The following is a 13729-nucleotide window of genomic DNA, read 5'->3' on the forward strand; positions in this document are numbered from 1 at the left end:
TTCATTCGAACTCGGTTCATTAATTTTATCTTCTTTTTTTTTTAGCGTTTGAACTCGAATTCGTTAAATTTTTAATAAATAAGTTCAAACATATTAAAGGTTAACACATAAGTTCGGCCGTTTAACATTTATTATTTATATATTAAATAATATAAAAATACGTTTATAAAATAAGATAAATATGTTATTTATATATTAAAAAAATATAAATAATAATTAATTATGGATAGTACATTTATATAAAATAGTAGAAGATATTATTATTTTGGTAAAATATTAACTTTTTTTAGTATGTTTATATATATATATATATAATATAATTATATAATCAAAATTTTAATTGTAACTTTAGTCTCATACGCAAGTATGAATTTATAAATTTTTTAACTCGTTAAGACTTGCGAACAAGTTTGAGCTGCAGTCAAATGTAAGCCAACTCGTCTCAAGCTCGGTTCATTAAATTTTTATTGAGTTTGAGCTTAAGTTCGAACCCTTTAAAATCTTAATAACCAAGTTAAAATATATTAAAACTCGGCTCAATGCGGCGCATTTACAGCCTTACCCGTGGGTAATGTTATGTAGTACACATCCTTAAAAAGGTGTATACCATAGTAAGTTATGTCATTTGTGAGTTTGATTATTATAAATGACATAACTCAATATTATAAGTCATAATTAAAAGCATAAATTAAATTAAAACTAAACACCACATGAGGTATAACAATATAATTGTTGGATCACAACTAAAATATTGGTGTAACTAATATCACAACATGTTATAACTAATAATACAATAAGTCATAATCAAATACATAAATATCATAATCAAAGGTGCATATATTGCACACATGTATACATAGACTTTCCTTATATATAAGACAGACATCACTCACTGCCTTGCATCATTAATGAATTTAGAATTAAGTCAACTCATGGTTATTCAACTTCTGATTATGATGAGAATCAAGTTGAAATTGTAAAATACTAGTGTCGTTTTTGTTTACTGGTAACTTTGAACTGCTTTTTTTTTGTTTTTTGTTTTTGTTTTTGTTTCCTATATGTAAAAGGAAAGATAAAGAATGTTGAGATTAGGTATGGATTTCATCTATTAATTTCTAAGTTTGGAAGTGTGATGATTTGATCATCAATGATCAGTTGGGAATTGGCATTGGGGATAATATTAATTACTTTTTCACATCATGTAAAACCTACTCACGCCTCCATACTGATTAATCTAGTGATTATTAAGAAAAAAACTCACTTTCAAAAAAGTCAAGTGAGTTGCAATTTGGTGCAATTTATCAAGAAATTTATTAACTTTTATTTGGGAGATTAGTTAATTTGGTCATGATATTAATTTTTGTCGAATGTATGAGAATGATTATAATACACATTCTTTAAAAAGTGTATACCGTGTGCACCTTAAAACTAAAGAAAAAAATAGTATTATTTCATACTTTTTGAGTGATAACTAAAAAAATAAATAAAATTATAACCAAATAACATATGAGGCATATCCAAAGATTTCATAAGTTAACTAAAGAATAAAATTAGTCATAACTAAAAAAAAAAAAAAATAACGTAACTTAAAGGTATATATGGTAGAAAGTGTATTGTATAATTTCTATAATGTTGTGTTTGGTTGGAGAATTTGAGAAAAGATTTGGAAAGAAAAAGGAAAAAGATGTGTGAAAGTAGGTGAAATATAAGTATATTTTATTTACATTTTACTTATTTTTTCATTTTTCTTTTCCAAATCACTTTCTAAATCTTCTAATCAAATACAGTATTAATGTAAAAGTGGATGATTTCATTCTTATAATTAGGGGTGAGCAGCGGATATACCGATCCGCCAAAACCGACCGAACCGAACCGATCCGTCGCATTTTGGACGGATGCGTGATGACGAGCGGACGGTTGCGGATTGATTTTCTCCAATCCGCCAATCTGGCGGACGGATGGCGGATTTGAGATTTCTTTGACCGCAACCGAACCGCCAAACCGCGAACACCCCTAGCAATTTATAAGACTTTGTGTTTTCAGTTTGTTTAAATATTCTGTTTGCGTTTTCAATTAAAAAAGAGTTTAAATATTCTGTTAAAAAAAAGTTTTCAACTTGAATATCTTTTTTGAATTGAAAAAAATAAACGTATTATTTATCTATTTTTTTGGTTTTTAAATATATCTCTAAAAATAATAAATAGAAAATGTGATATATACTGGTTGGTTTTTGTTTTCAAAAACAAATATAGATGTAACAATATAGAGACATACAATCTCTACTACTACTTTGTTCATAGTTTTAATGGTTTGAATTGTTTTTATATTTTAAGAACCACAGATTATAATACTTTATGTAAATGAGGTATACTGTGATTGTAGTATGTGGATGAGGAATACAATGATTGTGATATTTTAATGTTTCAAACTTTCTTGCTTTAGATGAGGCATGCAGTGATTGTAATATTTTTTTAAGTCATTAATTGTAATACTTTCTTCTTTTTTTTTTTTTTTTTTTTTGAGGAAGTGTACAAGTTGAATTATGTTGAAAATTTATAAAATTTTAAACCGCCAAACCGATTCGTATCCATCCACCAAACCGCCAATCCGCTCAATCCACATCCGCCGAATTGGCGGACGAATGTGGATTGATTTTTTTCAATCCGCCAATCTGACGGACGGATGGCGGATTGAAGGTTCCGTAGCCGCAACCGACTTGCGCCCACCCCTACTTATAATGTAGTTTGATGGTTGAGCTCTTCGTATTGTTTATTACTTCACCATTGTAAAGGCTCTTTGTTCAGTTGGTTTTTGAGATTTTATTATTACTGGACTATGATCATATACCTATGTAATTATTTTTATATATGTAAATAATCTTTTAACAGAGAAGAAAATGGAAAAAAAAAAAAAAGGGTTGTTTATGGAATATTTTAAAATATTTGTCAAAGTATTTAACGCAGTTTTTAGTAATAGCAAAAGTAATGATTTTAGATTTTATGTTTAGGTTATCAATTTTTAACGTCACGTGAGTTTTTTTTTTTTTTAAAATAAAATAAATAATATATAAAAACAAAAATTGAAGAGCTTTTCTTGTCACTCATCGCAATATGAAATTAAACGACCAAATAAAAAAAAAATTAAACTAGAATATTTTCATGGAAATGTTAAGGATTTCAAAAATTTTATCAATATTATTATTAAATGTCTCATATGGGTATGAGACTCACACCATGTGGATCCTATGTGGATCCCACAAGACCTTTCATAAACATATTAGTAAAACATTTGAGATTCCTAACATTACTCTATCTTCATTTACATGCCTTTGTTTTCCTCAATCTCTTTCATTTTTACTATTGTATCTATCTTTTACTAGTTGTCAACCATGCGATGCACGGGATTTTACAAAGTGAATAACATTAAAATAAAATTAAAAAAATGCTATTTAATTGTATTATCTAATATGAATAAAATATTTTTATTTAATTTGCGTATATAAACCTTACTATACGTCATTCAAAATTTTTAATACTTCACAACATGGAAAATCTTAGAAAACTATCATAAATTATGTAAATCATCACATAACCAATAGATAATGAGAGTTAGCTAACACAACCAAAAGTAGAGAAGCAAAAGCATACTTATAAGTAATCAAAATAACTAACATTAAACAAAAGAATGCTATTTTTTTCAATCAATAAGAGATATTATATTAATCATCCCACATAGTATAATGAATTAAAATAAAATTAATTTTAATTTCCATTATATTCAATTAGTGGTTAAAAGATTTTACATGCTATTTGTCCCCCCCCCCCTCTTTATATTGATTTACTAAACATAAATAGGTTTGGAAATGCATTAAAATTGAACTAACAAACATAAAGAATATAAATATTAAAATTATTCAAAAAACCTAACATATTAAATATGAGATTGATTGCATTTGCTCATGCTTTGAATTTGCATAAAAAGGCATTCAAAAAAAGAAAAAGAAAAAAAAGAAATTGTGGTTTATGTCTCAAAAGAAATGAGTTCTTGAAAATTAATTTAATCATAAGTTATTTCAACATGACAATTGATGATTAAATTTTAAACATAAATCCATATCCAAATAAATTTTGATACTTTCTTCGCTTTCAATCTACATCTGCACCCGAAAAAATTAAATACAAATAGTCAATAAGTGAAAGAGTCACAAATTAATAATAGTAACACTTTAAAAAAAGAATGAAATCTCAATTAAATGATACATTATTAGCCAAAAAAGAAAGAAATAAAAAAAAATACATATTGTAAGAAAAAAGAAAAAGAAACAAAAACATAAATAGAATTTAAAGAAAAATAAAATAATAATATCAATTTACATAAACTGCCTTTTCCTCAAACTCAAAAACTCATGTATGTACACATTTCAAATGTAAAGTAGATGCAATTGAAAAAAAAAAAAAGAAAAATCACTTGTGACTTGAAGTTTAATGCTAGATTTTTTTGATACCGTGAAAGGGAGTCGAAAAGGGCTTAATGTTGATTGTAATTTTTTTTCTTTTTAATCTTATGTTTGTGGTTTCTTTTTCTGGCACTTGTTTTTATATTGAAAGATTAAGCTTAGACAAAAGATATACTTGGAATTTTATCATATTTTGGAATTTATATGGATGATTAATTGATGATTTTAAAAAATAAAATAAAGTTCAACATAAACTTTGAAAGATTAAGCTGAAATATATAGAAATCTATAACAATCAAGCTCAAATAGAAGATGATAAACTCCAAGAGAGAGAGTTCTGAAGAAAATAAAAATTTAAGTTCAAATTTAAATATAAAATAAGATAAACATGTGAAAATAAAATAACTTAAATAAAATTTCAACTTTGAAATTTATATCTTATCTATGGCTATGAAATTAATTTTCATTGGAAAATTAATTTTATAAATAAAAAATGAAGTAAAAAAGAAAACATGAAAGACAATCAAAAGGAATTGCTAAGTAGAAAAGAGAAATATTAAAATTATGGAAATTTACGAGTAATCATTTTAAAATTTTTCAGAACACATTACATTTGCTTATATATATAGTGTAGTGTAGTGTAGTGTAGATTGAAAAATAATTAAAAATCATATCTTATTTAAATTTCACTATATCAAATTTTTTAATTTTTAATATATCTGATAGAGGGAGAGTAAAAATTGGAGTAAATCAAAATAAAGATTTAGATACAAATGTTTTCTATAAATATAAATTAACAAATCATATCCTTATCTAAATTTCATTATTTTAATTTTATTTGACTTTTTATTTTATTAAAAAATTAAAAATTAGGAAAATGAGCTAAGGAGATTTCAACAACTACCACGTAAGAGATAGAATGTTAACTTTCTTTGCAAAAATAAGTATTGAGATTTTGGAGAGTTATGAAAATACTATATATTTGCGCATATATATAGTATATATAAATTTCATTTCTCTTTGCTATTTTTTTTTTCTTCTTTCTCCAAACACAGCCTTAAAGTTTAACACTAAGAAAGCAAGGAGAAAATATGATATTTGAACTTCAGGGCTAACTTTTCAAATTTATACGCAGATTTCTGTTTGTTTTTGAAAAAATAAAAACTACAAACAGGTTTGATTTAAACAAAATGTTTGAAGACTTTCAAAAACAAAAATAAAAAAAAACATGTTTGTTAAAATGTCATTTGTGTCTACATTAGGTGGAATACACAGAACAATATTGGGTGAAATACACAAAACAATTCAGTCAAATTGTAAATGAAATACACAGAACAACCAACAACAATTATTCTGTAAATTACTTCAAGAAACCAGAAAATGGGAAAATCATAAAACCCATGCTGTTAGACTTAGATTACACATTAATCCATCAACCATTAACCAGAAAACCCATTAACCATTAACCGGAAAATATATAGATTTGTGCTTAACAGAAAATCATAAAACCCATGCTGTTAGACTTAGATTACACATTAATCCATCAACCATTAACCAGATCTATGCTTACCTATTAACCAGAAAACCCATTAACCATTAACCGGAAAATATATAGATTTGTGCTTAAACGATCTGTGCTTGTGGATGTAGACCAGTGCTTGATTGATGGATGGATGCTGGTTGTATGAGAAAATCAGTGCTGGATTGATCGATGCTGGTTGTAGGAGAAAGTCAGTGCTGGATCAATCGATGCTGGCTGTAGACGAAGACCAGTGACAGATCGATAAACAAGTTAGACGAAAAGAGAGGATTGACAGAGGTGGTGATGAAGAGATAAATGTTGAAGTCTGTTTTAGTTATACTGCTGCTAACACAAGTGGAAACAGAATCAAAGTCGTCCCCTGCTCCGCATTCCCCCGCTTTTTTTGGGGTCCCATTGTGAGTTTATAAACCAATGAAAACATCTTTTTCTTGTTTACGGAATTTGCCCAAATTTAAAATCTGATTGCAATAATTTATAAACAAAAAAGTTCACCAAACATGTTTTGTGATCATAAACAAAAAATTGAAAACGTAAACCTTACCCAACAGCCTTCACATTCAAATTATAATTTTTCGAATTCATTGAAGCATAATGAACCATAAATGACCAACTTTTCTGTCAGTTCAGTGAGACTGATTCATGGCTTGTAACAGAAAAGCTATCACTCAAACAAAGCAATGCCTTCATAAGTTCATTCTGTTTAAAGGTCACAATAAAGCCAATCAACCCCACAAGGAAAAGGGAAATCTTAAAACAGTTCCCAACACTGAAAATATTTAAATTTCAATTGATATAACAATAGATCATATACATAGCTAGCATTGAAAAATGATATTGTGCACATTATATTTCTAATTTCTGAGATCCATACAAAATCACAAACAAGGCCCCGTGTGTGGATAAATCCAGGGTTGAGAGAGCGATGATCTTGTTGTGTAGTCATACCTGAGCAATTACAGCAAAAGAATCTGAAGAATGTATCCAAAGCTGATAAAGGTGGCCGGTGATTTTGACCATCCAAAATTTCAGAAACAGAATGGCTTTTGCTCCAGCAATCAAGGCCAAATCAAAGGGGCATATGAAGCCAACATAAGCTTGACTGATTGTCTTTAATTACATCAGAAAAATATCATTTACAACAGGGAATAAGTCCCAGAATTAAATAGTCAAGACAAGTTATAAGCTTTCCTAAACTAAATAGTATATCAAGTTACAGAAACAGATGTTGGCATGTAGACAAAAAGTGTAAAGGAAAGTCTGATACTAAACCACCATAACTAACACCGAGACTAGATACACAAAATCAATCAAAGTAGGCCCTTAAAGTACTTATATAAGAATACACTACAGTCTGCAGCAAGTGTCTAAATTTCCACAATAGGCATTCAGACAGTATGCCGCCTTCAAAAGAAAACCTCAGTGACATGGCTGCCACTGCTTCATAACAGCCGTTGCCAAAAGTTAACCAGTAACCAGGATGATGGATATTCAACCATCTTGGACAATTTATCCATCATTAAAAAAACAAATAAAAAGAAGAAAGAAAAGAAAAATCTTAAAGCATTACGAGCAACAAAATGATTGCATGCCCAAATTTTCATCATTGTGTAATAGCAAGCAGAGGTACATTTGGGAAGCCTCCCAAAATGTGATGAAGGAAAGCATAATATAAAATACTACCACAATTATCACCCGATGCAAGTTTAGTTCACAATTTTGTATTTCTGTCAAGTGCTTATGTTTTTTATTTTTTTTATTGCACTTCAGCCCATCTACTGTGTTTTCAAATATTCCACTGTGCTCTGCTCTTCACCCCATACAACTATTGCCCTAAAGAATTTTCATTAATCCAGCTTCTCTTCAATCCATACAATATGTTTTTTAAATATAAAATTATCCAACTGACAAAGTTGCAATTTTGCATTCAAAATTTCGCAGATGCTTTGTGTGGCTCAAATACAACCAGTAAACCATTAAACACTTCCCCACCCTGGATGGGAGAGGGAGGTTAGAGAAAATAGACGAGGGTATTTAGTCATATCATTGTTCAGTGCCACTGCCTGTTAATAAAATAGGAGGAAGAGCAATGCGAGTAATAAAATCAACATATTCAACACAATATACAATGGAAAATCTATTAAAAAAAAATCCAAGAAAGACCCAATCCAACCACATGCAGGAGAACCTGCTGGCCAAAAAATTCCAAGAGTTAAAACTTGAAAAATGCACTTAGAAAAGGCACTGAGACTGTGAACTGTGTTTGGATCATGGATTTAAGTAGAAATTTGGAAAATGAAAGGAAAAAGAGAGGGAAATGTCAATGAAACATAAGTTAATTTTTTTCTGCATTTCCCTTGCGTTTTCCTTTCCCTTTCTAAACCCCTACCTGAATCTATGATCCAAACACAGGTTAAAAGAAAATTTATGATTGTAGTTCTCACAAGCTGAATCAAAGCACTCACCTCATAGGATTCTGTCACCTGATACTCCGAGTATGAAGGCAGAGAATATCATGTTCTCCATTACTGAACTCCCCCCGTGCTAAATTGTAATTTTGCTAGACATAATTGGTTTCACCTTCATCACTTGCCTGTGTCTATTGTCAATACCGGCCTCAATTCTTTTACGTAATTCATCATCCAGCAAATCACCCTCTCCTGCTAAGTTCAGCACATTACAAACCAACCTATATGTATATTCTCTAGGAACTGAACATCCGTCAACCAACTCAACCACAAAATCTCGGGCCTCCAGCCCCCTTCCAGCTTCACACAGTGCATGGATAATTGGTGTGTAAGAACTAGAAGTTGGTATTCCATGACCCATCTTTTGCATCCTCCGCAAGGTCTCAATAGCATTGTCAATCTCATTTACAGCACTGTAGTATCTAATGAAAGAATTGTATGTGATCCGGTTTGGGAGACATCCCCTTTTATTCATATCATCAAACAATTCAAGTGCTCTCTCAATTCTATTAGTTTTACAACAACCGTCAATCAAACAGTTGTAAGTTACAACATCAGGAACGAAACCCTTGAAGAGCATAATCCGAAACAAGTGGTTTGCTTCCCACATCCTCCTCCTAATGGCCTTCATGCACCCAGTTTGCATGCTGTGCTTACAGTAAGAACTAATAATTATTGTGTACGTGAACGAATCAGGTGGGCATCTAAACCCTGGTAATTCCATTTGCTCCAACAAAAACTTCGCCTTTTTGAAGTTGCGTACCCTACAAAGAGCATGAATGATTGTGTTATAAGCATAAACATCTGGTTTACAGTGAAACTGCTTCATCCTATAGAATGCAGCCAATGCTTCGTTAACTAATCCCTCTTCTCCAAGAACTTTTATCAAACATGTCACAGTCATGGTAGTCACAAGGCCACCGTTCTCTCTCCTTGTCATTTCTCTGAGGAATTCCCAAAGAGCTTTCAAGCTATTGCCTCTAGCCAATACACAAGCCATCTCTCTGCAAGTCATCTCATTGTGGGTAAACCCGAAATGGGTCTCAACCCAATAGTAGAACTCCCTTGCTTTGTCCAATCCTAATTTGACCTTCAAGGGGTCTCTATAGGCAGCTGGACCAAGAACAACCAAACCTTTGCGATCTTTATTAGATTCTTCTCTAAGGTTTCTTTGTTTGAGAGGAGCTCGGTGTCTAAAGCCTTTCTGGCGACCAATGGACCTAGTAGATTGGAAGAAGAATCTTGGTATGGATCTCAACACCTCAGAAATTGTTTCAACACTCCATGGCTGGTTGGAGTTGGGAGTGGTGGTAGTTGAGGCAGCTAGCTGGGCATCAAACGGCTTGTTTTGGATGATCGCAGCCAACACTTGGTTTACAAGAGAAGTGTTACAACGATACAGAGGTTTTGATGAGATCATCTCTTTTGAGAGCAAAGGGCTATAAGGCCAGCATTGCCTGAAAAAAAATAAGTTAAGATATAAGGAAAGTTTCTTATCAATTGAACTAAGTCACTCAACCAAAATCCAATGTTTCAAATCAAGTAGATGTCTGTTATGGTTGAAGAGTCCAGTGGGCTGTTCATAATAGATGTCATGTCATATATGAAAAATTCAAAGTATGACTGAAATATGTTGGATAACTTGATATACATTGTTGTGCCAATTCACTAGCAGCTTAAGCTTTTATGACAATTGGAGATAGCAATAAAAAAACATGGATCCTTTAGGCAATTGCTGATATAATGATCTTTATTCTTTAATTCACCTAACCTTATTGGGGATAAATTACATTAAATCTATTAATTGAAGCATTTTAAGCCCAGAGAGAAAAGGTTATCAACCAATACCTTTTTAACTATGAAGGCATGGCTTCACAAATACACTTCCAAGATGAGAGATGAGTTCAAACAAATGACATATGTAACTGTATGTATAATCAAGACAATGATGAAGCAAAATTGAAACCATATACTAATCAAGAAAGCTCAGATTGAGGAGTACCTAAATTGAATTGTATTGAATTGATTTTATTTGGTTCGATCAACCCCCTTTCAACATTCCCAAACCCTCGCCCAATCCGCTTCAACCTCCCCAAACCTTGACCTCCTACCCCACTATAAATAGAAGGAAAACGAGACCTGAAAGGTATGCGAAAAAACCTAACCTAATACAGAGAAGACAAAAATCTCCATCTTTTAGCATAGGTGTTTCAAGGCGATAGTGTTCGGTCATGGTGGCTACGAGATGTGAAGGCTAAGGGAGAGAGAGAGGGATGTAATCGACTAACGGAGTGTATGTTAATGTAGGATAGTCTTTCGGTGGGGTCACAATGGCTAACGGGGCTGTTTATGGTTCAATTTGATATTAAGTCCAAGTTTGATTATCTTAAATAAGTATATATTTTTTATCTTTTTATTTTTTTTTGTTACATTATTTCTTTATTTTTCTGCATATCTTTTTATAAAAAGATAAAAAATATACTTATTTAGATCATCCCAAACAATCCCTAAATTTAGAGTTATTCTAATCATGACTGGTTTTAAGATTTTAGGATACAGAACCAAATTAATCATGTATTAGAACTAATCCAACCTAACTTAATGTAGCTCAGGTTGGTTAAGTTGGAACCACGATTCTCCTATATTGAAAATAAATTAATCAATCAATAATAAATAATTAAAAAATTAAGTCTTTAATACTAAACATAGCATAAATAAACAGAAAATATTATTTAATTCAAGTCAATATAAATTAAATTCAATTCAAGCTTAAATATATCCAATACAAATTAAGTTCATTAATAATAAAAAAAACAAATTAAATTAATTGCAAAATCCGTATGTGAGAAATTATTAGGGACAATCAAGTCCATTGTAATAAACCAATTAGGTGACAACATGTCAATATAAATAAAATTTAAAATATATTAGGTTTGATTTAGGCAAGGCCTGAACCAAAAACCAACCAAATCTAGGGGTGTTTGGGAACTTGGTTTTTGGATTTTTGGGTTTTTTGATTTTTTTCACTACAAGACAAATGTTTTACAAAATAAAAAAAAATAAAAAAAATCCAAACAAAATATCATATCAAATCCCATAATTATTTGAAGATTCAAAACCAAAATGCACTCAAAAACCAACCCAACCCAACCCAACCCAAAGAGGTCAGTTTGGTTCAGTTCGATTTTTCAATTCACTAAATAATTTGAACACCCCTAATTGCTAATGTGTGGAACCTTTCTAGAAAATCTCTATAGAATGGTTAAACAAGTGTCTTATTTAATAAAAAGTAGGGAAATTGCATTAAAAAATCTTAACCATGGTTAACAAAATAAAATTTTAATATTATCAATTTAAATTTAATTTTTTAAATTTATTTTCAATTTAAATTATCTATCTCTTTTCATTAAGTAATATCATTTTTCTGTTGATTTTACTTAGCGATAATAAGTAGATGATTTAGATTAAAAACAAATCAAAATATTTTGATTTTAGAGTTTAAATTGACAAAATAAAAAATTCAATGTTTATTTTGTTATAAGAGTCAAACCTTAAAAAAAAAAAAAATCGTAATTCCTAAAAAGTAATAACTGTATAATTGTATTGTCCTAATTACGTGTCGTCTATTCCCACAAATTCTATTAGGCACGAGCAAGTTGTTCGTTCTATCCCCCGAGTAGTTCGATGGCTATTTTGCATTTTCAACCCTCAAACGCCTGTTTTTGGTTAAATTTAAGGCATTTGGGTCTAACTCCCAACCTACGCGTCCTAGTCATGTGCCACCTGTTCTCACAAGTTCTATTAGGCACAAGCAAGCTACTCGTGCCATCCCTCGAGTGGTTCGGGAATTGTTTTGCATTTTCAACCCCCAAACACCTTTTTTCGGTTAAGTTTAAGGCATTTCTGGGTTTAATGTCCAACCTAAGCATCCTAATCATGTGTCATCTGTTCCCACAAGTTGTATTATGCATGAGCAAGCTTCCTGTGCCATTCCACGAGTGGTTTAGGGACTGTCTTACATTTTTGACCCCCAAACACCTTTTTTTTGGGTAAATTTCAGGCATTTTTGGGTCTAACTCCCAATTTATGCGTCCTAGTCACGTGCCATCTATTCCCACAAGTTCTGTTAGTCACAAGCAAGCTGCTTGTGCCATCCCCCAGGTGGTTCGAGGGATTTCTTGCATTTTCGACCCCATACGCCCTTTTTCAAGTAAGTTTAAGGCATTTTTGGATATAACTCTCAACCTACACATCCTAATCACGTGTTGTGTGTTCCCACAAGTTCTGTTAGGCACGAGCAAGCTTCTTATGCCATCCCCCAAGTGGTTCGAAGATTGTTTTGCATTTTTGACTCCCAAATGTTTTTTTTCGAGTAAGTTTGAGGCATTTTCAAGTTTAATTCTCAACTTGCGTGTCCTAATCACATGTCGTCTATTCCCATAAGTTCTATTAGGCATGAGCAAGCTACCTGTGTCATGCCATTCCCTGAGTAGTTCTAGGGATGTTTTGCATTTTCGACCCCCAAACGCCCTTTTTTTGGTAAGTTTAAGACATTTTCGGATCTAACTCCCAACCTGTACGTCTTAATCACGTGCCATGTGTTCCTGCAAGTTTTGTTAGGCATGAGCAAACTGCCCGTGCCATCCCTTGAGTGGTTTGGGGGCTCTTTTGCATTTTTAACCCCCAAACACGCTATTCTTGTTTTTATGTTTAAGTAAAGAGATAAATGAATTATGAGACAAACTTCTAAATAAGGTTTATTACATATCCCTTGCAAATCCTAACCAACTGGAAGATCACTAAATACGAATAATTAAAGACAATCCCAATTCCTTAATTCGCTAATTCGCTATTTCTAAATAAGATTTATTACATATCCCTTGCAAATGCTAACCAACTGGACGATGTTCTTGAAGTCCAGTGAACATTCTGGATATTTCGACGACTTCCAATGACGTTCAGAACACTCCGACGATTTATCGGTGATGTTGAACATTCCAGCGAGTCTCCAACGATCGTCTGACTGAAGTCCAACGATGGTAGAATGTAGCAGCGTTTTTAAATTTATTAAAAAAAAAGAATTTTTTGGTAACAATTAAAAATATGTAGAACTAAGTAGTGCAAGCGTTTTGTTTTAAAACTAGATGGGTTTTGAACTTTGTGTATAGGACTTACTCGTAAGTGCCCCAATAATCAATATTTCACCTTCTCTACCAATTATACTATCATTAAGTATCACGTGGCCATATTCTCATACTATTGAAT

At 31.4% G+C, this 13729-nt stretch overlaps 1 protein-coding gene across 7 annotated transcripts; it reads right to left on the minus strand.

Moving 5' to 3' along the window:
• Positions 1-6766: 6766 nt before the first annotated feature.
• Positions 6767-10824, minus strand: LOC114284225 (pentatricopeptide repeat-containing protein At1g77405). Of its 7 annotated transcripts, none has more exons than XR_003636825.2 (3): positions 10467-10824; positions 8462-9921; positions 6767-7106 (listed from the first exon to the last, which is right to left on the minus strand). XR_003636825.2 is itself a non-coding variant. In XM_028227134.2 (2 exons), the coding sequence occupies exon 2, from the start codon at positions 9882-9884 to the stop codon at positions 8541-8543; it is 1344 nt and encodes a 447-aa protein (XP_028082935.2). In that variant the 5' UTR covers positions 9885-9921; positions 10313-10785; the 3' UTR covers positions 7942-8540. The 7 variants fall into 7 exon arrangements, 1 of the variants encoding a protein (XP_028082935.2); XR_003636824.2 differs by lacking the exon at positions 6767-7106 and adding an exon at positions 7942-8059; XR_003636822.2 differs by lacking the exon at positions 6767-7106 and adding an exon at positions 7942-8184.
• Between the last annotated feature and the right edge of the window lie 2905 nt (positions 10825-13729).

The sequence above is a fragment of the Camellia sinensis genome, chromosome 3 (assembly GCF_055761805.1).
Source record: "Camellia sinensis isolate YWXY chromosome 3, ASM5576180v1, whole genome shotgun sequence".
Classification (NCBI taxonomy): domain Eukaryota; kingdom Viridiplantae; phylum Streptophyta; class Magnoliopsida; order Ericales; family Theaceae; genus Camellia; species Camellia sinensis.